Genomic DNA, 24,439 nt, shown 5'->3' with positions numbered 1-24,439 from the left:
CAGTACTGTTCTCAGTTATTATCATCTTCAACCTCTATACCATGCAGATTGTATGCTTTAATAGTACTAAGTAGACATTCAACCACTACAATGAAACAATTGATCTACAATCAGGAAGGTATGGATTCTATAACTATATCCAAGCAAGCAATTTTGTTGTAAAGAGATCGCCAACAAAGAGAAAGTTATACACAAATTAGATTGCCAGTATATCATGTTACATAGGTTACAACAACTAGAGCAAGTTGTCTTTATTACCAGGAGGGGGTGAATAAGATGAGCTTTTAAGGGAAGTATCCTTGAAGCAGTAGTTATTACATGGTTGTCTTCAAAACTTGAGAGGACACTTTGCAAATACTTAAGACTCAAATAGTATAAAAGATTACAGTTATGCCGAACGCACCCAATCCATCTGCACACACCAGTGAAACTGTCTGTCTTCAGGCCGTGGTAGTTTATTAACGTGTCAAATAACAAGCTCTTGGCCCTCGATATCGGACAGCATCACGTAATCTCGATCCCGATGTACGTAAAAAGAAAGCACAAATGAAGTCCAAAATGGCTGAAACTGAAATATGGTAGGTAGTATAATTGGACACCTGTGCGGAGTTGTGAGGCTTTAGCCTGAGTGAAACCCTGTATTAGGTTTTGTTCAAGCCATCTCGAATGATAAGGCTAAAAATGAGGTTTCCATTTGAATTTGAGGAGATTCTGGTAATTCTGGCGAGTCTTAATGCCAATAAGCTACTGAACACTCTCGGAGCCTCTCCTTGGCATGGGAAGTTCGAGGATAATTAGGAAATAGCATCTCTCTGACTCTCTAATATATTGGACTTCTCCGTTCATAAGCTTTAGAATCTTCCTGCACATGCTTAGACCTAGGCCTTCCTGAGTCACCCATCGGCTGCTGTGAAACATGTCTTGCACGAGTTCTGGAGGTAGGCCATCACCTGGGGATACAATCCTTCACCAGAAAAACAAATCAATCATTGAATTAACTTCTTTCGGAAAGTAGAACATCGGACTGGCTTTCGCAACATGGAATATCTAATTGGTAAGGGTAAATGCATCTGAAGGTAGTTCTTATGCAAATGAAACACCAAATCAAAGTTAAAACAAAACACATCAAATGTATTCAAAAAACGCTGCTATGTTAGACATCAAAAAATGGAACGCAAAAATGGCCATCATATGCATCGTACGCTGGCAACATAGCTTAGGATCAACTTGGGTTATACTCCGTCTCTAAAATGATAAGAAACCATTATAATTCATTCATAAGAATCACTTGATGGAGAGAAATTCATCCGAATATAGTTTCAAGTAAAATTAGTTGACAGCAAGAATTTCCTATAACAAGAAAAAGCACTAATTTCATTCTTAGAAGATTCTGAAAAATTCACAAAGCAGATGAGATAAAATGGCCAAAGGACTTGATTTTCTTACAAAGCAGTAGATATTGAGGTTGGAAGCAACACTAGACTTAAGTACCTGAATTCAATATGAACCATAGTTGTTTCACCAGAAATTTGCTTCAATCTTGGTTGAACTTGAACCTCGACCCAACCATCTGGAGAAGGTGCATACCGCACCATATTCAACAAGAAATCAGCCAACACCTGTTGAACTCTCACCTGATCACCATAAACAGCCAATGTTTTGATTTCTTCTGGAATATCCCGTATCAATTGTACACCTCTTTCCCTAAGCAACATCATTACTTGGCTAACGACGGCATCTATAACGCCTCCAACAAAGAATTCACCCTTCTCAAGCTCCAATGAACTACAACGAGTAAATGCTAACATGATTAGATAATGTCTCCATTAAGAAAATGATGTACACCATGATGAGTGACGTATTAAGCCCTAGAACCATTTCATACATATGCAGAATTTAATGAAGAATGAAGTAAGAAATTGAGCAGAATAGAGTGCAATTAAGTAACTGAGGCTTGTTTCTTCGATCTCTGTGTTTGGAGGTTTCCCCTCTGTCAATAGATCATTGAACGAAAGATAGCACAATTAGATCTGTGAGTGTGTGCAGGACTGCAAGTAGGTGACTGGGCATCATTAGCATAAATGCCATGACTCAGGGAGCAAGATCTCAAACACGATTTATCTTGGCAGCAGCATCAGGCTTGAAACAGTTAATGGCAACTGATCAATCTTTGCAGTAATGGGAAAGTTGTATGTATGACTTCAAAACTTCCTCTGTGTCCAGTTCTGTTTGATATCAAATAAGGTCTCCTTACCTAAACAAGTTAATATGATGTTTTGGAAGGGCACCTTTGGCCTTCGGGTCGGCAAGTAGTCCAAAAGCACATTATATAAACAAAGAACAAGAGAAAGGTAACCTATTGAAGAAATCACACGGAGAGTTCATAAGTTGGGATTCTAGGGGCCATCACAGAAAATTTATACATCAACCACCCTATCAAAAGAGGGATAAAACCATAAAGGCTAAACCCACATAAGACAGGATGGTACTTATATGAGATTGGTTAGATTTGTAGTTAAAAAGGCCACGGAAAAGAAAAGTGTCGCTTCTTTGACGCATGACCACAAGGAGAATGACTACTGTGGCTCATTACCCCTAAGTTGTAATACAACAATAGAACCCATGTAGTCCCCAATCATTGGAGGTATGAGCGGAGGAAGATTGAAGACAGACATAACCTTTGGCAATATGCACAAAGTGGCTGCTCTCAGAATACCACTAAAATAGTGGTCCCTTATACCTATTTTGCTGCGAAACCATGCCCTCAAATCAAAGTCAAATGGCATCAGAGAGGGCAGGCCTAGAGACCCTATTCAATTTCTGTGCACATTACCATGCTTCCTTCATTATAGTCCAGAGCATCGGTATGCACAACACCCCTAAGTTGTAATTCAGTCATAAAAAAATATTATGGATAGATTTTAAGACTCTCAGTTAGCAATATTACCTTAAGGAAAACTAAAAATGTTAACAGGAAATTAATAGAAGAAATCTATGTAGCAAAGATACGGACACGAGATTTATAAAAAAATGTGGACAAGATATGGCAGGGGACACAACAAAAGTAAATAAATAAATAAATAGCATTAGTAGTGGAAATATAGTTAAATGTATAAGCTTGAAGCTTCAATATATATAATCAAGCATCACATACACATCATATTACACTTTATAATCCAAAATATTTGAAGTAATACACATTTACTCCAAAAAAAGTTTTAAAATTTGCACATTTAACCCCTTCCGTGTCCATATATGTGTCCCTCCTGTGTCCCCACCTTATTCTCCTAAAAAATAATTAAATTTAATGCACACCCCATGTGTATTTTGCCGGGTCCCCGTGTCGGACATGAGGACACGCCGGCCTCTAGGAGTGTTGGTACTTTATGGGAAGAAATACATCTATAGTTGGCAAATAGTCCCGGTGGTATTTTGAACCAACAAAAATGAAAATGAGTAATTTCAAAGTTGTGCATACTGATGCTCTGGACTATCAATGAAGGAAGCATAGTAATGTGCAAATAAATTGATTTGGGTCTTTAGGCCTGCCCTCTCTGATTGCATTTGGCTTTGATTTGGGGGGCATGGTTCTACAACAAAACATCCATGTAGCTCCTCGGTTCTTGGAGGTTTAGGGGGGCCACTGTTTCAGTGGTATTCTGAGAACAGCCACTTTGTGCATATATTGCCAAATGTTAGGTCTGTCTCCAATCATCTCCCGCCCATACCGCCAATGATTGGGGACTAGATGGGTTCTGTTATGTTGTTGTAGTAATTTCAAAGTTAAATGTGTATTTTGCCGGGTCCCCGTGTCGGACACGAGGACACGTCGGCCTCTAGAAGTGTCAGTACTTTATAGGAAGAAATACATCTATAATTGACAAATAGTCCCGATGGTACTTTGAACCAACAAAGATGAAAACGAGTAATTTCAAAGTTAAATGCGCTCCATAAGGATAAACTGGAAATTTATGTTGATTCATGCATCTTGCCTTTTATTTTGAGCTATAATGTAAGCTAATAAATTCAGAGATACTCACCCATCGTCAATGCTCTCCAAATCAACATCCCTTATAATCTTTAACATCTGCTTCTCACAAGCAGCACTCGTCTCAAGAAACTGCTTCTGATCTTCAGTCAACTCTGTCGCCTCCAACAGCGAGTTAGTAAAGCGTATACCACTTAACGGATTCTTTATCTCCTGACAAATGTAAACCAACTCTTTCATCCTTGTGAAGCATTTCCTCTCCTGTTGTCTCTGGACTTTTAGAGCTTGCTGTAATTCGGGACTTGGAATCTGAAGGAAACAGAAGGCTCCAATTATCTGGCCAGCCATATTAACCCTCTTATTTGCTGTCAAGAGAGCTTGCACATATTTCCCATTTCGGTCAAAGAAGGAAAATGGGAACTTGTCTGTTTCTTGTCCTGCGATTGCATTGTGCAATACAATCATCATTTTTGTCATAGCATCTGGGCCCTTGAGCTGACAACAACTGCCAAAAATCTCACCAACCAACATTTTGCCTATGATTTCCCCTCTGCCCCACGCAGTGAGCTTTTCCATAGCGGTGTTCCACTCACAGCAACAGGTGTTCTCATCTGACGCAAATATTGGTGGGATCAGAGGGTTGGGACTATGTACAATAGCCTTGTAATCACCTTGTATGTGGATAAATTTGTCCATTACCACTTTTTGACCAGTAACATCCTGACCGACGAAGCACACACCAATTACATTATTCGTGTAATCCTTGCTCGAGCAAGCATTGACCACCAGGAAAACAGCCTTCTTTTGTGGTTCTGAGGTAAATGTCTTCAATTTAATTTCTACATTCTTATCTTCTTCACCTGTATCAGTTGAACCATTGTGATAGAACAGTGGCAATTCGAATAACCAACATGATGTAGAATTGGTACATATATTGGCCAACAAGCCTTGTGGACCATGTCCCACCAAACACCTACTCAACTACACTTAAAGCCAATACCAATTCATCTATTTTTGGGTACTCACACCGAAATTGTACTTGCCAAAAAATAAGTATCAGTCTCAAATTTGCAAAACACCAAAGCTAGATATTGCTACCTTCTAAAGATTTGGATGGTAACCTTTATTTTTGCAGTTCCTTTTGGATGAGGAAAATAGAAATTTTTTTTGAGGTTTGAAGACTAGTAACATGCCATACTGAAATCAATAACAGGAGCGTGTACAACATGCTATTATGCACCACCTAATTAGATACGAAGTGCTTCTGAGGTGAAATGTGAATAAAACAGTAGTCAATGTTAATCACAGGGACCATTTACTGCCGTAACACTATTCAAAAACAAGATAAAGTACCAATTCTTTTCCTTTTTTCCTGGTTGGCAGGGGATTCACTTACTTTACGAGGGATGTGATCATGAGGAAGGACCACCTTCAGACCATTTCCAAATTAGAAAGAAAACCGATATTAAACTTTACGGGCAGTACCTCTCAAAGCATTAAACAGAAGCTTGTCAATGGTTTCTTCTGATTCCTTGAAAACAAGATCACGAACCAGAGATTTTCCCATGGCTTCCTCAACAGATAATCCTGTCAACTCTGCAACCTTAGCATTCCAACCATTTATGCGGCCATACGCGTCAACAGCAAATATGGGAGCTGTTGCAGTCTCAATCAACCTAACCATTTCACGCGCGACAGAGGTGAGCTCATTCATTCCTTGCAACTCTAAATCCCCGAGTGGGGCATTTACAATAGCCTTAGAATTGCTTCCCTCGGCATCCTTAAATGAATCTCGCAAAATAAGCTGCAAAGAATGAATTGCATCCATTTCAGCATTCTCCCATGGGAAACTGCGGCTCTTAACCACTTCCAAGAACGCCTTGAAAGAAGAACGTGGATGCATCCTTTGCCCATCGTCTTTGTCCTCTGGGTGATGTTTTGCACCGCCCCACTTGATCTCTTTTGCCGTGTGGGACCGGAACCAGAACAAGAAATCTTTTGAAGTGATATAAGCAGCCGCCATTCCACACACTGCATCGCCAAGTGACGCTGCACCAGGGTATCCTGCATCAGCCAAACTGTCAGTGCTCAAACCAGTAGAGTCCCCATGGAAGGCCAACAACCACTCCACGATATCCTTTATCTGGGCTTCAGTAGGGGTCACACCTAAGGGATAGTACTTCCCTTGGTAAAAAAGTGCAGCTCCATCACACTTTACAAGGTCCATTATACTAGGACTTTGAGTAACAATCCCACTGGGCGAGTCACGAAGGAGCATGTCACACAATAGGGTTTGGGTCCTTAAAACGCGTTTCTCTAACAACTGTGAAGCCAGTTGCAATTCCATGTTCAGTTGGAGTCCAAAGGCTTGCATTAGGAATTCACAGGCATAACGGAGGGGGAACGGTATACAACGAGCAGAAGTGTGATGGCAAACCACAAGACCCCAAAGCCTCATTGAGTTCCGACCCCCAGCACCATCATCATCACTTCCATTGATAATAACTGCCATGGCTAAAGAAGCAGTGGACCCCATGTTTGCCATGTACTGGGCGTGGCAACCATGAGGAGCCCTAAGTGTTGAACCGACTAAGCACAAAGGTTGCATTAGTGCTTCATTCTGAACTACTCGAACTGACGTGGCATTGCAGTCTACAATCATCCTAACCCGATTTTGCCTAAATAAAAATCTTGAAGCTTGTGGAATGTCAGTTGCAGGATAGTGTAGACCAATATAAGGATCCAAATCCGGCCTCTTGCTCTCAGCCACCACCTCGCCATGTTCATCCTCATGAAACTTGTACACCATAACCCTATCATATCCAGTAAGCTCCCTCACACTCTGAACCACTGTATCACACAAAAGTTTAATATCCCCACCTGGAAGCGACTGCAAATGTGAAATGGCTCGCACAGCAAGCTTCTGAGACTGCACAGCCCCAGCAATGGACAAGGCAGGGTCCTCTGTCCTTGCCGGTTCCAAATCAATTACGATACCCACATCAATCCTATGCAGAATCGCGTAAAACGGTTTCCCTGAGCTCTTGGACTGAACCCACACGGGGTTTAACAGCGTGATTTCTCGAGCTCCAAATGCCCTTTCAAGCAAAACCCCACTTGATGGGGTGAAAAGGGTTCTCACATCAGTCCCAACTGTGAGGATCTCTTGCTTCTCAAGACTAGGAACTGATTGTGCCGTGAGAGAAAGCATTTCTTGGGCATTTTCGCTATACCCTATGATTCTAAAAGTGGCCTCATCAACAGCAATCATACAGCCAAAGGGCTGAACATGACCGCCTCTCTGGATTTTAGACAAGTAAGCAGTGATCTGCTTCTCTGGGACTGACTCTGTAGTTGTTTTAACTGACTCTGAGTAATCAAAATACTTACCCGATTCGCCGGATTGTTCGAATACGGCGTGGAGCCGAGCATCCACAGTGTACTGAGCAATTGCTTTGCTGACTGAGTCCCTAACGTTACTAGTACCGGAAGACTGAGCTTGAGCTACTGGGTGGTGGGTATGGGTTGTTTTGCTTCCTGAACCCATCTTCTTGAACTTTCTTGCTATTTTCCCGGGAAAATTCACACCTTTTTTGCTAGGTTTAGTAAGTAACTGAAAATTCGGTCATAAACTCTTGATGGGGATTCAAGATTTCTTGTGCTCCGCTGAAGACTGAGCTGGAGCTTGGCCTTGACCTTGGTGGTGATGGATATGAGTTGCTTTGCTTCCTAAAGCCAATTCCTTGCTCTTTCTCACGATTTTCTCGGGAATATTTACGGTGTACTGGTTAGGTTTAGCAAGTAACTGAAATTTGGGTTTGAAACCCAGTGTGGGTACTCAATATTTTCAATGGTTTTGCTCTGAAATGGGAGAATCTACGAAAAAGATCAAGAATAGTGTTTGAGACAGATTTCATACGCACCTGACGGTGGCCTTTCGTGGCTGAAGGAGCCCAAACAAACGACTTGGGATGGTGTTTTATAGTGGCGTGTGTAGCACCGTGCTGCGCACCTTCGAGCCCTTAAGTTGTGCATGGAACGGTTCGGATCTCAATAATGAACGATTTTCAATCGTTGATTACCGAGATAAAATCTGCACCGTCGAATATACGATCCAACGACTCGAAAATGCGCACCTCACTGCATGCGAAGAAAAGGTAGTTTTCTTTTTGTTGATGTTTGTTTGTTTGGCCACGTAACCTTTCTTTTTCCTCTCCCCTGCTTTTTCTGTTAAAGAAAAAAAAAAAAGGGGAAAAAAGAAGAAGAAAGGTCACGTGCTTTTACATTAGGTTCTGTGATTTTACTGCCATTTTTTCTCATTTTCATAGCTGGGATTAATAAGTACTAATAGTACTCCGTATTAGTAACAGTATGAGTAGATAAGGTGTCATTGAGGAATACTACACCTACAAACACATACACATAATTGACAAACTGTGTTGAGTTTAAACACATTGCACATCTGTTCGGTTTGGATTTTGAGTGGAATTTTTAAGAATAATGAGTAAAAAGAAATAGATAGAGAAAATTTATTGAGGATCGTGCACAGAGATTTCGAAACTCCCAAACAAACAAGGTGACATTTTCAAATGTCGTTTGGCAATTTAGAAAGAAGGAACAAGAAGCCCTTTGGCTCTTCCATCCTCACTTTATACTTCAGTTAATTTTGTATATGTTTCAGAAAGTAAATCATTCGTACGAACGTTGAGTCATTGGCTAATAAGAAATGAAATTAGTTTCGAAAGTAGTTATATAATGAAAACTAAATTTTATACCTAGTTTTATGCAAGATTGAACTTTCAAAGATATGGATTCCAATGCTTAAAAACATTTCATCGTTACAGAGCAAAAAATTCCATTGATTGGATAATTGATTAATTTTGGATGTTTTGGGACAATTGATAAGGCCCTTTTCACTCTCATTTACTTTGGGAGGACTCTAATCAAATATGAATGCACAAATGAACTTTTCAAAAACTACACATCTGACAAGTCACCATGAGATATGACTGTTGAGACGGATATCATTGTGAAACAATATTGTCTCTAAAAGAATTTGATCCCTAGACAAACTAACATCTCTCGAAAAGATGAGAAACGAAACTCTTACAAATCACGACAAGTAATTGATTTGAGGAGATGAGAGAAAAACAAAACAAAGAAACCATGGCCTTTCCTTCCTACCGCTGTACAAGGGTGTGAAAATCATAAGGGGGAGGGGAAGGAAGAAGAAAGATAGTTGTGGCGGGTAAGGTTTTGAGAGAGAGAGAGAGAGAGAGAGAGAGTGAGGGAGGGAGGGAGGGAGGAGTTAACAAAGCATTTGGCATTTTTCATTTCTGGGTTTTCTTGGCATTTTCTTATGTTTCCTGTTTATCCCATTTTTTGAGCTATTTTTATGGGAATTTGAGCAAGAATTTACATGTGGACATGAGGAGAGCTACAAAAAAGGAGGTCGGTTGATTGGTCTGACAGAGAGATGCTTGGAGGTTGGGCCACGTGGGAAAATATGGCCTTCACTTGGTTTTAGTCTATCTATTTTATTGATTCCCCATGAACCAATCCCAAAAAGTTATTCATTTAGCACCTTGTCCCCTTCCAAATATAGGCATTACAAAAAAAAATAAGTAGAAAATAGTCAACATCAGCAATTACTCTAAAGAATTGGGATTTCCTCACTATTTTATTTGACCAACCGATCTATACATTCGGTCAGTCTCGATGTATTATCGATTTATGTTAAGGAATAATATATCAATAAAGGTTTAATCAAAGCAAATTTGTCTAAATAGAATTTACCAATCAGAATCTATTTCTCTTGTAATATTTATGTCTCGTTTAATCGGATATTGATATGATATGATAACTGATGGACCTATAAGCTATGAAAATAAATATTATTTTTTATCATCAAAGAAGATCGTAGTGGTATTTATTTTGTTATATCACACGATGGATCCATCATGCGCATGAGAACACATTGAGTTGCTCCAAAAGCCCTTTCTAATTTCTATCAAACATTTGCGCCATAATCACACTTTGCAAAAATATGGCCTTCAGTACGCATTGAATAATTTTTTCATCCAAGAAAAAGGACCTTCTGGTCTTGGATTATTGTACTTTTTAAAAAAAATCTGGCGAATTATTGTACTCTTTTATTTTTGTTTTTTTGTGATCTGGGCCTGGATTATTGTACGAATTTTAACTTTAGTGTTTTATCCCATCAATTGGGATATTCAAATGCACGTGGAATGATGAAGACAGTGCAAAATGGGGAAGGCGACTCCCTGCAGTGCCCCTTGTGGACTGGAATTTTTCAAGCGACTCCAAACTATGTCGTTTGGTGCATGCGTGGCTTTAAGAAATTCTGCCACTTTTATCCCACATAGCAAACCTCACCACTTTGTAAAAGGGAAAGCTCCAAAACCATAATAATACTGAGAATTACATATCGCTAACAAATTAATGGGGATATATATATATATACACGGAACGGTTCAATGGACACCCTAAAAAAACACCTAAAAAAACACCCATAATCTCAATCTCATAGTTCCCGATCAAATTTTTATGATCCGAACCGTTCAATGTGTGCAGAATGTGATTTTAAGGGTACCCGCAAGAAATTAGCAAAAAAAATGACCGGGAAAGGTTTGATTTGAGCAGTTTTTATTTGAACCGTTCAATAAAAAACTGTTCGAAACTGTTCGGATCAAGTCCTTCCCGGTCATTTTTTTTGCTGATTTCTCACGGGTACCCTTAAAATCACGTTCTGATCACATTGAGCGGCTCGGATCATCAAAATTTAATCCGGAACTATGGGGTGTTTTTTTAGGTGTCCCCGGAACCGCCCCGATATATATATATATATGAGGTGTTCCGCATTTTAGTTAAAATGCGGACCTACTCATTTCTCTCATTTTCCGATCGAATTTCAATAATCCGAGCCGCTCAATGTGTTCAAAACGTGATTTTAAGGTTCCCTCATGAGAAATCGGCAAAAAAAATAACCGGGAAGGGCTTCATCCGAGCAGTTTTTGTTTGAATCGTTTGATAAAAAAATAAACAAAAACTGCTTGGATGAAACTCTTCCCGATCCTTTTTTTTGCTGATTTCTCTCGAGTACCCATAAAATCACGTTTTGAACACATTGAGCGGCTCGGATCATCGAAATTCTATCGGAAAAGGGAGGTCCGCATTTTATTAAAATGAGGTGGTCCTTACGGGGAACGGACTGATATATATCACCACTTTTCACTAGACTTTTTTTTAAATAAAGAAAGACATAGATCCTTTTACGACAGAAAAATATAATGCACCTCCCACTAGACAACTGTTACGCTAATAATTTCCTCTATGTCACCTTCTAATATCATGGGGTTGTTGCGGATCACTAAAACAACTCATAAAAATAATCGCCTGGCACGAATAACTCAGCTCATGTCGCCTGAAAAAATAAAAGAAAAAGATGATCCGATACAAAAAAGAGAGAGAGGTGGTTTGGCTTAATAAGCCACTTTGATTCTTTTTCGTCTTTATTCAAAAAAAATAATCTTTTATTTGTTTTGTATCAAATTTTTGTGAATTATTGGTTTGTCTCGAGTCTCAATGGGAGGAATCAAAAAAGTAAAAAATTATGATCGAAACTCAAGAATTTAAAAGAAGAAGTAATAAATAATCCAAGAAATGTTGTTTGTTTGGCTTATTTTTTGTCTTTCTTTACAAATTTATGAGTTTTGGTTCATAATTTTTTACTTTTTTAATTCATCTCGTCAAGACAAACCAATAGTCATTCTTTTTCTTTTCATGTCCTTTAGGCAATAATAGCTGAGTCATTCTTTTAAGTGAAAAATGTAGTATTAATTTTTTGACATTATGAGTTTATTGGCTATATATAATTCTCGGTATTATTGATTTTTTTAAACAAGTTTTCCTTAAATTGTAACAGTTGTAAGGTTTGGAGCTTTCCCTTTTACAAAAAGTGGTGAGGTTTTTTTTTTTTTTATCCGCAAAAAGTGGTGAGGTTTGCTATGGGATAAAAGTGGCAGAGTTTCTTTAAGCCACGCATGCACCAAACGACATAGTTTGGAGTCCTGCAAATTCCAGCCCACAAGGGGCCTGCAGGGACTCGCCTTCCTTTGATGGAGAAGTTTACCATCACTTTTTTTTTTTTAACCGGAGATGTCCAGACAACTTGCGAATACTTCAACGGATTTTGGGGCCTTAAAGGTAACGATCGAACAAATTCTTCAATGAACACAAATTGCAACCTTATAAAAGACAAAAGACAAATAGTCAAGAGTATTCCTCCAGTAAACCCAAATTGCAACCTCATAAAAGACAAATAGTTAAGAGTATTCCTCCAGTCTCTCCAATTTTTAATCTGTTTGAACCGGTGCGAAGATCTTATTTTTCTAATCATTTTATTTTAAATGATCATATTGAATTTTGGGAGAATTACCGAACAGAGGTGTAGACCAGGTCATATCTCCAATTCATGGTCTCCACTTTTGAAATCACTCATCCCATGATAAGAGGTAAAATATTCACGATGACATGGTGTGCCAAGTTGAAATGTCAATTATATCCTCCTTTATATATCACTTCCAAGCCCTAGCCCCAATTTTTCTCCCACAATCAGCATTTTCTCCATCTCTCACCAACTGCACCCACCTCTCTCTCTACCCGATTTTCCAGTTTTGATGGAAACCCATCTATTCCAATCATATATATCCAAAGGACCAATCCATCTCTATGTTCTTGTATCAGCCAAACTTTATGAGTTCTATAATGGAAACAGTCGAAAACACATCTCCAAGAAGGCAAGAATTGATATTTGAAAATCGTGGGTATTGACTGTGGGTTTGATTTACATGAACTGAATCGTGGATCTTGTAATTTCAATCAAAATATGTGAATTTGTATTACTTCCACTGATTTAGGTTTTGTTGGGAAAAAACGATATTAATTTGGGTTTGATTTGGGAAAATTGTCCCAACTATTCCACCGGGGTTATGGTTACCATGTATTTGTCATTAAAAGGCTTCTTACCGTGTATGAGTCATTTTGAAAGTGTAGCCCAAGAAAGTGGCAATTAAGCCTTCCTTACACCTCTGTCTGGTAATTCTCCCATGAATTTATAGCTCTAAGGTTTTTCAATGAGTACCCTAAGAGAGTCTTAAAACTAAATATACAATAAAACTATTAAAATATGTCTACACGAGTGAACAGTTCCTCATTTCTTCAAATGAGGACCTGCAGCAAAGCTACTTTGAAGGGAAGAAAAGGCGAGTCTGAGGCATGCAATTTTGGTGGATTTGGCTTTCTACTTTGGTCCACAGGTTAATTTGAAGGACGAAACAATAAAATAAGAACAAGCCTCACCTCTTGTAACAAGCAAGTGTAGCAAAACTACAAAATTTGCAAAGTAGAGTGGAAGGCCACGAGACTGGTGCTGCTCACTTTCCAGTATTTTGCCCGCTATTCTACTAGAAGAAGAGGAATAGAGAGGGAGATGAGGATGTTCTTAGTATTTATTTTCTCATACCCACTTGGCTAAATTCCTTTGAGTTACCATCACAGAGTTGCTGTGTTGCACTGACCATCACTTTTATTTCAACACAATTATATTACTCCATTTGTTTTATTTTTCGAACTCTTTTTTCTTTTGCATATGTGTTGTTTTTCACATTTGCATATACCTGTTCATTGTTTTACACATTCGTCTAGACGAGAATAATCGAAAACGAGAAGAAACTTAGCTGACATTTTGAAAGTTCTAACCTGAAAATGCCCCATCAAATTGCGGAGGTTCTACTTTTCTCCCCATATGAGAAAAGGAATATATTTTTTCTTGAGTGCAGAATATGCCAGCATATCGCAATTTTTGATGTGCATATACAAGGAAAAAACAGACCTGTGGTCCATTTGAATGCACAAAGTTTCACTTTCACGTGCCCGTATACTAAAAAATGAACAACTTACCCACGCTGTGGGCAGAAACATAAGATTCTGGAAAGGAGAATCCCATGGTGTAATTTAAAAAAATTTGGTAACCAAAATAATGAGTAACTAACACAAAAAAAAAACATAAATAATACTATCAAAAACTGTGTAACTAACCAAAAATACTTTATCGTAAACTTCTGTTTGTAACTTAACCTAAAAGATGCATAATTGATACTATAAGAATGCGCGACTGATGAACAGAAACACATGTAAACCTGTGTCTGATGAACCACAATACATGTATACTATGCATCCAAAATACGCATACCATGCGCCAAAAATATGCGTGTCATGCTTGAAAACTATGAGGACCATATACTTTCAAGGTACATCCTTGCGTAACTAAAAACAATATTACATAACATATGCTAAAAAATTGAATAGCAAGCGTTAAAAATGCATAACATCTCTACGGTACACCCAAGTGTACCATGCTTTATCCTTCTGAAAAAGTGAACTCATTTTTCCTCAAATAAATAAATGACAACGGAGAGATACCCTGTTACGACTTTCATTGAAGCCAACAAAATGGAGTTCTTTCTGGCACTAGCAATACAGAGACTAATCTAAAGACTAAACAATCACCCCAGATAGCTGGCATGATCGAAACTTCGAAAGGAAATGTGTGAGTTGGAACTGGGAAATTATTCACCCCGTTGGAACTGAGAAACTTTTCACTTAGTGTAGAGAACATCCTCCCACGGGTGACGGTATAGTGGCTGCTTCAATCTCTTCTGGTCGAAGGTATGCCTGCAAATTCCAGAAAATGAGGGGGGGGGGGGGGGGGGGGGGGGGGGGGAAATGGTCAGCGCAATGTCATACAAAAAAACTGAGAAACACAGCTCTTACAGTCTGTTTCGATTGCAGTGAGAAAAGAAAATATATTGTTGGTGTTTCTAATCAAGGCCCACCAGTTTTAGGGAGAAATGGAATGTGATTGGTGTACCATTTCTCTTCCTTTCTTGCAATTTCTCACAATCTGAAAGCGTTGAGGGGCTTCATTTCCCCTCAATTATCATTGCTCATCATATCTCTTGAACAAAATGGGTTGTAGGTACGTTTGCATCTAGAATTTATGGAGGTACTTATGGAAGGGAAACAAAGCAATTTGTAAAGATAATTCCTTTTGTTTTCTCCTTTCCTTCGGCAATGCCCTCTACAAATTCCAGAGCCACTCAGCCAAGTGCATAAAGGGATCCTCTCACCCCCATTGCATTAGGTAGAAAGCATTAAGTACCCAGCCAAATGGTGGAGATAAAGGGATCCTCTTTATTTGTTCTTTTCATATATGTAAATCTTTTTCTCTGTGTTCAAACTGATTCTTAAGAGTTAGCCAACTCACCCAATCAAACCGATGGAGCGTGCCAACACGAAGAGCCCATTGAGATAACCAATCTCAACAATCTCATCAATCTCTGGCTTGGTGAACATACCACTGCCAGCAAGAAGATCCAAGAAAAGGGACCCAATGGCACCGTCAACGTTAAGGACCAGGTTATTTGACTTGGAGAGAGTGTAGGTTTCTACTTGAACAGCATATTCCATGTACTTGACTGAAGGGAAATTAGTACGTGCGAATAGCTGGAGCAACTCTACTCTCTTATCTCTGTTGTCACCTCTCTTGATCCTTTTCCACGAAAAAGGTAAAAATTAGTCATTGAACTTAGATTTAACTAGTAGAATAAAGGATGAAAAATTAAGAATGCTGGATATTTGAGCTTGAAATCATAGTATTCCCTCCATTTCATTTTGTTGTGCCCTAAAATCCAATCAAAAGATGTACTTCCTGGTATTTTGTTTCTCTTTTTTTTTCACTAATCAAAAGATCTCAATAAGTTTGAAGAAAGTTTTTCAAAATCATCTGGAAACCAATCAAATAGAGTATATATTTTTCTGAGATATCCGGAATAGTAAAAAATTGGCCAACAAAGTGGGACTTGGAGATCAGAAATTTTACATTGGCCCCAATTGGAAAATAACAGTCGCTAAGTGAAGAAGCTTTATACCTGTGGCCAATTCCAGGCACACGAATGCCCTTCTTTTTCATATTCTCCACAAACTCATATGGAGAATTGCCCTGCCAAAGCACAACAATGTGATAACATATTAGATTCAGAAACCATTAGCTAATCCAACAGCGTGTGTATTCTTTTGTACCAGGTAAAACACTCATCAGAACTAACCTTGTCATAAGCTTCCTTAAAGTATCGGGCCGCATCATCAATAGCCCCACCAAATCGGGGACCAATTGTTAGCAAACCTGTTTCGAAAAGACATTTCAGCTGTGCCCATTTTGAAAACAGCCCCTGGAAAAAACATAATTTGGCTAACACATCTTCATAGCTTACCTGCAACAAGGCTGGACACGAGATCTTTTCCTGCCCTTGCAGTTACTATGGTGTTATGAGCACCAGACACACAGGGACCATGGTCAGCACATAACATTATGCAGATCTGGAAAAGTCGCATATGAGAGTGAGATATAGCAGTCTACAAAATCTCTTTTAGAAGCCGATGAATAATTCATTCAAAAATTAGAAAAGCAATTAGAAGGATTTTTGTTTTCACAGCACATGTAATTAGGAGGAAAATCAGACCTCAATAAACTTTGTGCAGTAACGGGGGAGGCTGCGTTTGAACCACAACAGGGAAATAACATCACCCACCCCATACCCCTGTTCAACAATGGAAGACATTGGGACACCAGCGTAGCATGGCTCTTCACCTGCAAATAGAGAGAAAAAGTCAAATCTAACAGACTTATTTCCAGTTAAAAGTGAAGTTCAGGACTGGTTCCTTCAAGTAGCCTAGATGAAACAAATATAAAGGTCCAGATCATACCTCTGTCATCGGATATTGTAGAAATAATATGAGTTGGAGCTCGGACTTTTCCACTCTTAATAGCAGTGTTAAGATCCTCAGGGATTTGTGGAGGCTTAACTTCTTTTACAGGAGAAATCTTTCCTTCCTCAGCCTAGCAGAATGTGAGCAAACGATTGCTAAAATGGTGGTGGGGAAGATTACCCACATAAAGGCCGAAATGGGATAAGAGATGCAAAAGCTTACCAGCTTCTCAAATGTTTCTTTAATTGCACCTTCAAATGCTTCATATGAAGTAGGGACAACAGCTCCAGCATCCCGAAGTGCCTGATTCTTTGCTTGTGCAGATTCAATCTCACCCCCACTCTTGGCTCCCTGATTTAGACAAAATCGAGCAAAATTAGGGTTTTTCCCACGTATTGTCACTCAAAATACCACCCTAAAAATCACACCACATAAAAAAAAAGAGAAAAAAAAGAAGATACATTCAATCCAAGGTAATCCAGCAATAGCTTACCGCATGACCAAATTGTACTTCGGACTTGAAGAGCCGTGCACAAGTTCCACTGACCCAAGCAACCACAGGTTTGCTAATTTTCCCCTGTTTCAGGGCTTCCACAAGGGAATACTCATCACGGCCACCAAGTTCCCCGAGCACAACCACCATTTTAATCTAAGTCAGTTAATCAGAAAATCAGGTCAGAAAAGGTATGGGACCAGCCTAAAAAGAAAAGCAGGGAAGTAAAACAACAAACTCCATGACAACTTCTCTTTCAATAATTCACAGTTCGAAAATTTGTTATAATAAACTTGGCTTAAGGAGATGCCCTTAGTATTGTTGAAAATCTGTCAGGTTTATCTTCAGTCGTAGGGTAATAATAATATAAGGACCTTTTTCACTGGACAGCAGCAGTAGGAAGAAGAAATTTTTTCATTTCTGAGACCATTTAAATGATGTGTACCTGTGGGATGTTGTTAAACCGCAGAACATGGTCAGAAAGTGTTGAGCCAGGAAACACATCTCCTCCAATTGCAATACCTAAAAGATTTCCAAAACAGTACCGGAATTTTATCCTGTCATTAAGGTACATGAAAATACCATCCATGCGTGCATGCGCATGAGAGAGAGAGAGAGAGAGAGAGAGAGAGAGAGAGAGAGAGAGAGAGAGAGAGAGAGAGAGAGAGAGAGAGAGAGAGAGAGATACCTTCATAAATTCCATCTGTTACACGGGCAATCGAATTATACAATTCATTGGACATGCCACCCTGTAGTTGAACAAAATAAATCTGTTACTAATGAACACATAAATAAGATGTCTGGGTTTCTAGTCTGCCAGATGAAACTCCAACCAGGGGCAATAAATTTCTATTCATGCACAGAAGCTTAAGAAGTTAAACAACAGGGGAAAAAAAGAAGAAGCTCAAGTCTCCACCACTATAAAAATAGAACTCGACTTTACATTATATGACTCAAATATGAGCCTGGAATGTGAAATGTGACCATGAACCTCATGCAATTTTATCAATATTTATAGTTACAGGTCCTTCATCTTTTCTTTCCACAAGTTGATGATTAGTAGTGCATTATTAACGGAAACACAAGAAAGTTTCAAATACCCAATACTTTTGCCAGAAATATCTTTGAGTTTCACATACAGCTGGTTGATAGAGTGTATTTAGACATTGGGATGCCATATTAGGATTTATGTGTATGTCAACAAAAGAAAGCGGGGCAAGCATTGGAAAGATTACGCACTGATTTGGAGACAAAACCCACAGATCCAGGCCTGTAAGCTGGTTGATAGAGTGTATTTAGACATTGGGTTGCCATATTACGATTTATGTGCATGTCAACAAAAGAAAGCGGGGCAAGCATTGGAAAGATTACGCACTGATTTGGAGACAAAACCCACAGATCCAGGCCTGTAAAGCTTGCATTGAATGATATTATCGAGTGTTCCAGCAGTGTCACCAATCTTAAAAGCTCCAGCTTGAATACCTCCAACAGTGGCTGGGCCAATAACAACCTGTGTACAACATCACTACAACATAAGATCAACGTATGACCAGACTAAAAAGAAAATCTAGAAAGAAGATGAACTGCCAAACAGAAGTAACAATTGTATGTTACATTTATGAACTGAGCATTGCCCTTTCTATCTCCTTATAAACTTGTCATGCTTCAAAACACACATACAAATACAGACTTTGCATCATTTCTTTACCTTGTTATTTGCCTTTGCGTAAGCAATCAACTGCTTGGTGTCCGACTCAGGAACGCCTTCAGCTATTATAGCCACTACTCTAATGGTTGGCTGTTTAAGAGCTGCCATAGATGAAGCAGCAGCACTGCAAAACAAAACCCAATATCAGTATTGAACTCAATAAAGGTGCTGCTTCTGACCACAACAGTACAAGAGAAGTGAGGACTGACCTTCTGTATGATGCGAAGTTTATGAAAACATCTGCAGTAGGATGTGCAGCGCAAGCAGCCTCAACACTGGGGGGTACAATGAAGAATCAAAATGAAGAAAAGAAAATCTTAACTCAGAAAATACTGATTAGGGTGTTGTTTATCATATTCCCACTTGATAACTAAACCAGTTGCAACGATCAATTATTGAAGCACAAATACTTGTTTCTAAACATATTGCGCGCTATTTGTCTTTGGATGGACAAGGCCGACAGATAATTATGGCCATGCATGCTAGACAATCTCACTAAACAAAATAAAATCCCGTTGTAGCTCCTGAGGAGCAGGTGTATGTACATACGCTGAATGTACAGGGATAGCAATTTCCTCCTGACCAAAAAAGAGTTTCTGAAAACCCTCAGAACCAGGATTGACAATTCCAGCAACTGAAGGTGTTTCTCTCCCTGAAAATACAAGAGATTTAAGTATGTTTTATGAAAACCAATTCAACAAGAAAAATATAGATTGTGAAATGTACAAAAATGCAAGAAATTATGCATACCACATAGGAAGTCAAAATCAAGCATCCGTTGGATGGGTAGTTGTTTGTAATTGTAGAATAATGCTTGTGTAGTTCGGGAGAAGAGTTGTCCGGAAGCCATACTGTAGTCCTAATACACCTGCGCACAGCTCATAGGTTAACACGTAACTTCCTCCAAGGTGAAAGTACTACAATCATAAGCTAAACGCACTAATAACAGGGTTTCAATACAGATATACCAAGTAATAAGTGACAGCAATAATAATATTATGTCAAATGTTTACTCGAATGGAAACATGTAATACGTTCTAGGATTTCCCCCAGTCCCATGAGCTTGACTAACATGGTGAAACAAGAAAATGAAGCAAAGTCTAGAGATATCATTTCCAACAATTTCAACACAAATATACCATTATGATCCCAGTATAAGACTACCATACAACAGCAATCACACACAAAACACTGCAAATAGAATCAGAATATATGAAGGTTTTAGCAGTTTTATAATCCAGTTGGTATTGCCCTGGAGTTTAGGTAATGATTGTGTTGGGAGAGAATCCAAACCACTTCAAAGGGGGTATGAGGTGCCAGCGCACGGATTAGGCCATATCCCAAGGGGAGAAATAGCAAACTCCCCATCAAAGGGCCTGTCACCAACATCGCAACATACATTGTTTGGAACTTATATCCAATTAAACGCTTAAGGCTTTGCTCTTTGACTTTTCTACTACAATTTTTAAATTTTGTTTTCAGAAAACAGTTTAAATATTTTTTCCCCAAAACTCTCATTTGAATTTTGAACATATTTTTCCAAAATTATTTTTAGTTCAACTTTTATTTTTTATTTTTTATTGGGGGGGGGGGGGGGGGGGGGGGGGGGTGGAGGAGAAGGGAGCAGTTGTTTCCGGAAAAAGTATTTTCAATGTGTATTTGAAAATCACCTAAACAAGCACTGATTTGAGTTTTATTTTAGCAAAATACCCGGTTCAGATGGAGCCAAGTTTGCAAGTGGTGAGTCCATCGAATGTACGAAGGGCCATCTTTTTTTTCTTCAACAGATGTGAGACTATCCTTCATATAATTGCTGTTAAACCACCCAAATATAGAACCAGAACAGATAAAACTAATGAGGGGAAACCTCAATCATAAGAAATTCAAGTGAGCATTACCAATCGCAATAAAGTCAATTGACTTAATTCAGCAAACTGACAACTGCCAACGACTATTCTGATCATGGGTAGCTCTATCACGCATAGCTTAAACCAACAGTGCACCAGATCTTGGTTAGCGAATTTGATATCATTGATATTTCTCAGAACTAGTGGCCTGGGCACTCTCCTGAGCCCCAAAATGTGATCCGGACCATTCACTTCGTACAGCTTGACGAGTACGAGTAGAACGACAAGTTCAAAATCAAGTCGATCAAACTTCGGTAACCAAGTGGTCGAAACACATTTGTACAGGGTCGTTATTAATGTCTGAAAAACAAGCTCGAAAATGTCCTTCGTTCAATATGTTCAATAGGTTACCTATCTCTGATTGACTTGAATTTTTACTAGTGCGTACCCTAGGGCGAGCTTTATGAAGTGAAAGGTTCCAAACTTCTGATTGACTTGATTCTTTACAGAGGCGTTCTACGCGTCGAGCTTTACAAAGGTGAACGCATCCAATCAAGTTCCGGGGCTCGGGACAGTTCGGACCCAGATCCAAACAATTTAACTTTTTGCCATCATGGATTATACCGGATTTTACAGCACTGAAAATTTGAAAAAAGCACCAAATGCTACACTAAACAACAAACCAAATCATAGTTGCCTCGACCACATCGAAATTCACTTTAAGCCTAAACAGAGATCGATCCAAATTGCACGAATCTTAGGATACAGAAAAGAATTCGAATCAAGAGATCCAAACTATACCGACGTCGTCAACAAACAAACATACGCAATTAGTATCTTTCATATAATTTATATGTATGTACGTGAGTGTATATACCTGTGGTCGTGGAAGATGAGCTCGCCTCGTGAATTCCGACGAGCCGAGGGAAGGGGAAAATGTGGTTGGATTGGAAGGGTAGAGAGTGGGGGTTATATATATATAGAGAGAGAGACAGAGTGAGGGCGGGACGACAACTACCGATAGGATGGTGGAGAGAGAGAGAGAGAGAGAGAGAGAGAGAGAGAGGCACGTGCAGTATGGTAGTTAGCTCACACGAGAGTTAAGTATTTTGGGAAAATATTTGATGGGGGTTAGGTGAGGTGTGGAAGTATGGGATTGGAAAATTCAGTAGTGCAAGGCCTGAAAGATATTTTGTAGGGCACACACAGGTCGTCAATCTTGACAATAAATGATTGATATATAATTTTAAATTATGACCAGTTTACCAGTCATAATAATTGATTTTTAATCTGAACCGTTGATTGATAAGATTGACGGCTATATGCTGCTTTACACATGCACTACAGTACCCCGGATCCGAAACTATGGATTGGTTTGGTTTGGAAATTGGCATAGAATAAAGAAAGAAAAAAGTAATTTTGATCATATTGTATCGGTTTGATGTCATTTTGTGACAATTTTTGGATTCAGACAATTCGGTTCGAGAAAAAAGATTCAGACAATAGAATAAAATCAATCTCAATATTTGTGTCTCGCTTCGTGGTGTCAGTTGACCTAAATGATGTCACAAATTTAACAAATGCCAAATTTACAGGCAAATTTAACGTCGAAGATGTCTGTCGTGTTATGACATTATTTTGACTTGGCGATGAGCATAAAATTTTACTAAGGACTATAACCTTGACGCCTAGTACCAAAGTCGCATAATTTATGTGATTCAGCGGAAGCGTAAAAGTATTTTTGAAACACACACCAAGCTACTAGAACGAAGGTTGAAAACACGAGCGCATTGTGAGAATTGAGAGCAGTAGCGTAGAGCATTTTGAAGGTTTATGTGACTAGGACTAAGGCCTAATACTTGCTAGAGTCTAGATACTATATAAGTAAAAAATTACAACGAAATGCAAAAAGAAAAAAAAAAGTTTACTAAAGACAAAAGTCTTAAATAATTGTCTTTTTTGTCGTCTTATTTAAACTTTTTTCAATTTCGGTTTATATTTTTATACTTTTTTTTATTCCTTTTATCGAGACGAATTTACAAGCTAGTGATGTAAAAAGCTTTTTGACAAAAAACAAAACAAGCTACCACTAAAAATAAATAATACAGATTGTTTTTAAGACAAAGTAATTGAGGCCAAACACACCCTAACTAAATGTTCTCATGGGGAATAGAATATTTCTTAATTGTTTGAAACTTTGTCTAGATTAATTTGTAGATGTAAAATATGTACAGTCTTCGTCCAGCATATGCAAGCAATTATTGAATCTACCTAATGAAAGAATATTTAAACAAAATGCTTATAATACCTGTGAAAATGTAAGCGCAAACTAAAGACTAAGTAAAACGAGCAGTACGCATTTTGTTTTTATTCAAAAAAATATGCTTATACTATATGTACGATTTTCTTAAAATTATCTCATATTGTAACTTTCTTCAATTATATATGTATCTAACTTGAAACTCACGAAGATTTTAAGACCAAAAATTGCTTACAAGATGAAATTATATAGTTTAATCGATACTATTATATAGTATTACGAGGAGATTTTTTAAGCCGAAAAATCTTTTAATTAAGACAACGCATATATATGGGGCAGATAACACTAAAGGTACAAATAACATGTACGTAGTATTTGTTTTATTTTAGCAGTGGGTATTTAAGTGGGATAACGCTTATGTGCTCAGCTTACACCACCGCGCTATTGTCTCCTTGCTCAATCTAAAGAAAATATTTTGAGTATACGAAATGTTACTCGGCAAATTTTAAGGATACGAGACGAGTTTAGTTTAGGTTTTTAGTCTAACCATCCCATGATTTGGTGGGATTAGATGACAAAGGAAGTTTGTTCAGATTTGATTTTTGGAAAGAAAAAAAAAAAACATCTTCATGCACGATCCTCTCTTCCATTTCAATTTAATTCATGAGACAATACGCGACAATCTTTTTTTTGCTCATCTAAATGTTTTCTGTTTTTGGCTGTTCAAGAACTTAACCTCCGAAGTCTTTAGAAAATCTTCGATAGAATCTTGGTTGAGTAGCATAATTCTCGCTAATCGTCAGTAAATATGTGCTTACTTTAGGTTTCCAAATCTTTTTAACAATTTCTTACTGATTAACTAGATCATCGCAGCGGATCAAAAAAAAAAAAAAAAACTAGATCATCGCAGGATTTTTAAATTACATGTCGTTTTCCGAAAAACGTTTGTTTGAGTAGGTTTTTTTTTTTTTTAAAATAAAAAATTTAAGTGTATTCCATTTTGGTTTGGTAATTGACACACCATGTATAGTATCTTTTAGTAATTATATATATTAATTTGTTTATACTTATATATTGTATTCATGATATTGGCTGTCAAAATAGTACTGCTACGTGAAAACTGAAAAGTGTCCAAATTCTGAAATTCGTGACTCAATAAAAAGGTGACGACAAAGACACCAAAAACGTTTGACAATATTTTGACAATCGGCCGACATGCCATTGTTGAATGGAGAAAACCTATGGTTTCTTCTGTCGGAGCCGGGACCATATATGAGTGCTGTGCGCGATCTGA

At 38.3% G+C, this 24,439-nt stretch overlaps 2 protein-coding genes and 2 non-coding genes across 4 annotated transcripts; 1 reads left to right on the top strand and 3 right to left on the bottom strand.

Moving 5' to 3' along the window:
- Positions 1–176: 176 nt before the first annotated feature.
- LOC131321916 (phytochrome B) lies at positions 177–7,939 on the bottom strand. The gene is made up of 4 exons (XM_058352940.1): positions 5,474–7,939; positions 4,041–4,848; positions 1,492–1,785; positions 177–964 (listed from the first exon to the last, which is right to left on the bottom strand). Exons 1-4 carry the CDS (start codon positions 7,533–7,535, stop codon positions 745–747), a joined length of 3,384 nt encoding a protein of 1,127 aa, XP_058208923.1. The 5' UTR covers positions 7,536–7,939; the 3' UTR covers positions 177–744.
- On the bottom strand, positions 2,742–2,849 carry LOC131324907 (small nucleolar RNA snoR100). Its single transcript, XR_009199493.1, has one exon. It is a non-coding gene; the product is annotated as a small nucleolar RNA snoR100 (small nucleolar RNA).
- On the top strand, positions 3,495–3,603 carry LOC131324932 (small nucleolar RNA snoR100). The gene has a single exon (XR_009199516.1). It is a non-coding gene; the product is annotated as a small nucleolar RNA snoR100 (small nucleolar RNA).
- Positions 7,940–14,332: 6,393 nt separating the features above from the next.
- On the bottom strand, positions 14,333–21,959 carry LOC131321821 (ATP-citrate synthase beta chain protein 2). Its single transcript, XM_058352772.1, has 17 exons — positions 21,763–21,959; positions 19,789–19,906; positions 19,588–19,690; positions 19,248–19,313; positions 19,039–19,162; positions 18,706–18,840; positions 18,019–18,079; positions 17,776–17,852; positions 17,331–17,486; positions 17,060–17,188; positions 16,835–16,967; positions 16,591–16,718; positions 16,342–16,447; positions 16,177–16,253; positions 16,000–16,070; positions 15,336–15,620; positions 14,333–14,743 (listed from the first exon to the last, which is right to left on the bottom strand). Exons 2-17 carry the CDS (start codon positions 19,886–19,888, stop codon positions 14,668–14,670), a joined length of 1,827 nt encoding a protein of 608 aa, XP_058208755.1. The 5' UTR covers positions 19,889–19,906; positions 21,763–21,959; the 3' UTR covers positions 14,333–14,667.
- Between the last annotated feature and the right edge of the window lie 2,480 nt (positions 21,960–24,439).

The sequence above is a fragment of the Rhododendron vialii genome, chromosome 4a, assembly GCF_030253575.1.
Source record: "Rhododendron vialii isolate Sample 1 chromosome 4a, ASM3025357v1".
Taxonomy (NCBI): domain Eukaryota; kingdom Viridiplantae; phylum Streptophyta; class Magnoliopsida; order Ericales; family Ericaceae; genus Rhododendron; species Rhododendron vialii.
The sequence above is the reverse complement of the archived record's forward strand: the minus strand, read 5'-3'. Positions and strand labels throughout refer to the sequence as shown.

What these genes read in the sequence shown, in the direction of transcription:
- LOC131321821 (XM_058352772.1), bottom strand. Translation starts at nt 19,888, where the DNA reads ATGGCTTCCGGACAACTCTTCTCCCGAACTACACAAGCATTATTCTAC. An exon ending in AACTTCGCATCATACAGAAG is followed by an intron (nt 19,163 to 19,247) that starts GTCAGTCCTCAC and finishes TTTGTTTTGCAG; the next exon opens with TGCTGCTGCTTCATCTATGG. An exon ending in ACGCAAAGGCAAATAACAAG is followed by an intron (nt 18,841 to 19,038) that starts GTAAAGAAATGA and finishes TGTTGTACACAG; the next exon opens with GTTGTTATTGGCCCAGCCAC.
- LOC131321916 (XM_058352940.1), bottom strand. Translation starts at nt 7,535, where the DNA reads ATGGGTTCAGGAAGCAAAACAACCCATACCCACCACCCAGTAGCTCAA. An exon ending in TTGGAGAGCATTGACGATGG is followed by an intron (nt 1,786 to 4,040) that starts GTGAGTATCTCT and finishes TACTCGTTGTAG; the next exon opens with TTCATTGGAGCTTGAGAAGG. An exon ending in ATGGTTCATATTGAATTCAG is followed by an intron (nt 965 to 1,491) that starts GTACTTAAGTCT and finishes TTTCTGGTGAAG; the next exon opens with GATTGTATCCCCAGGTGATG.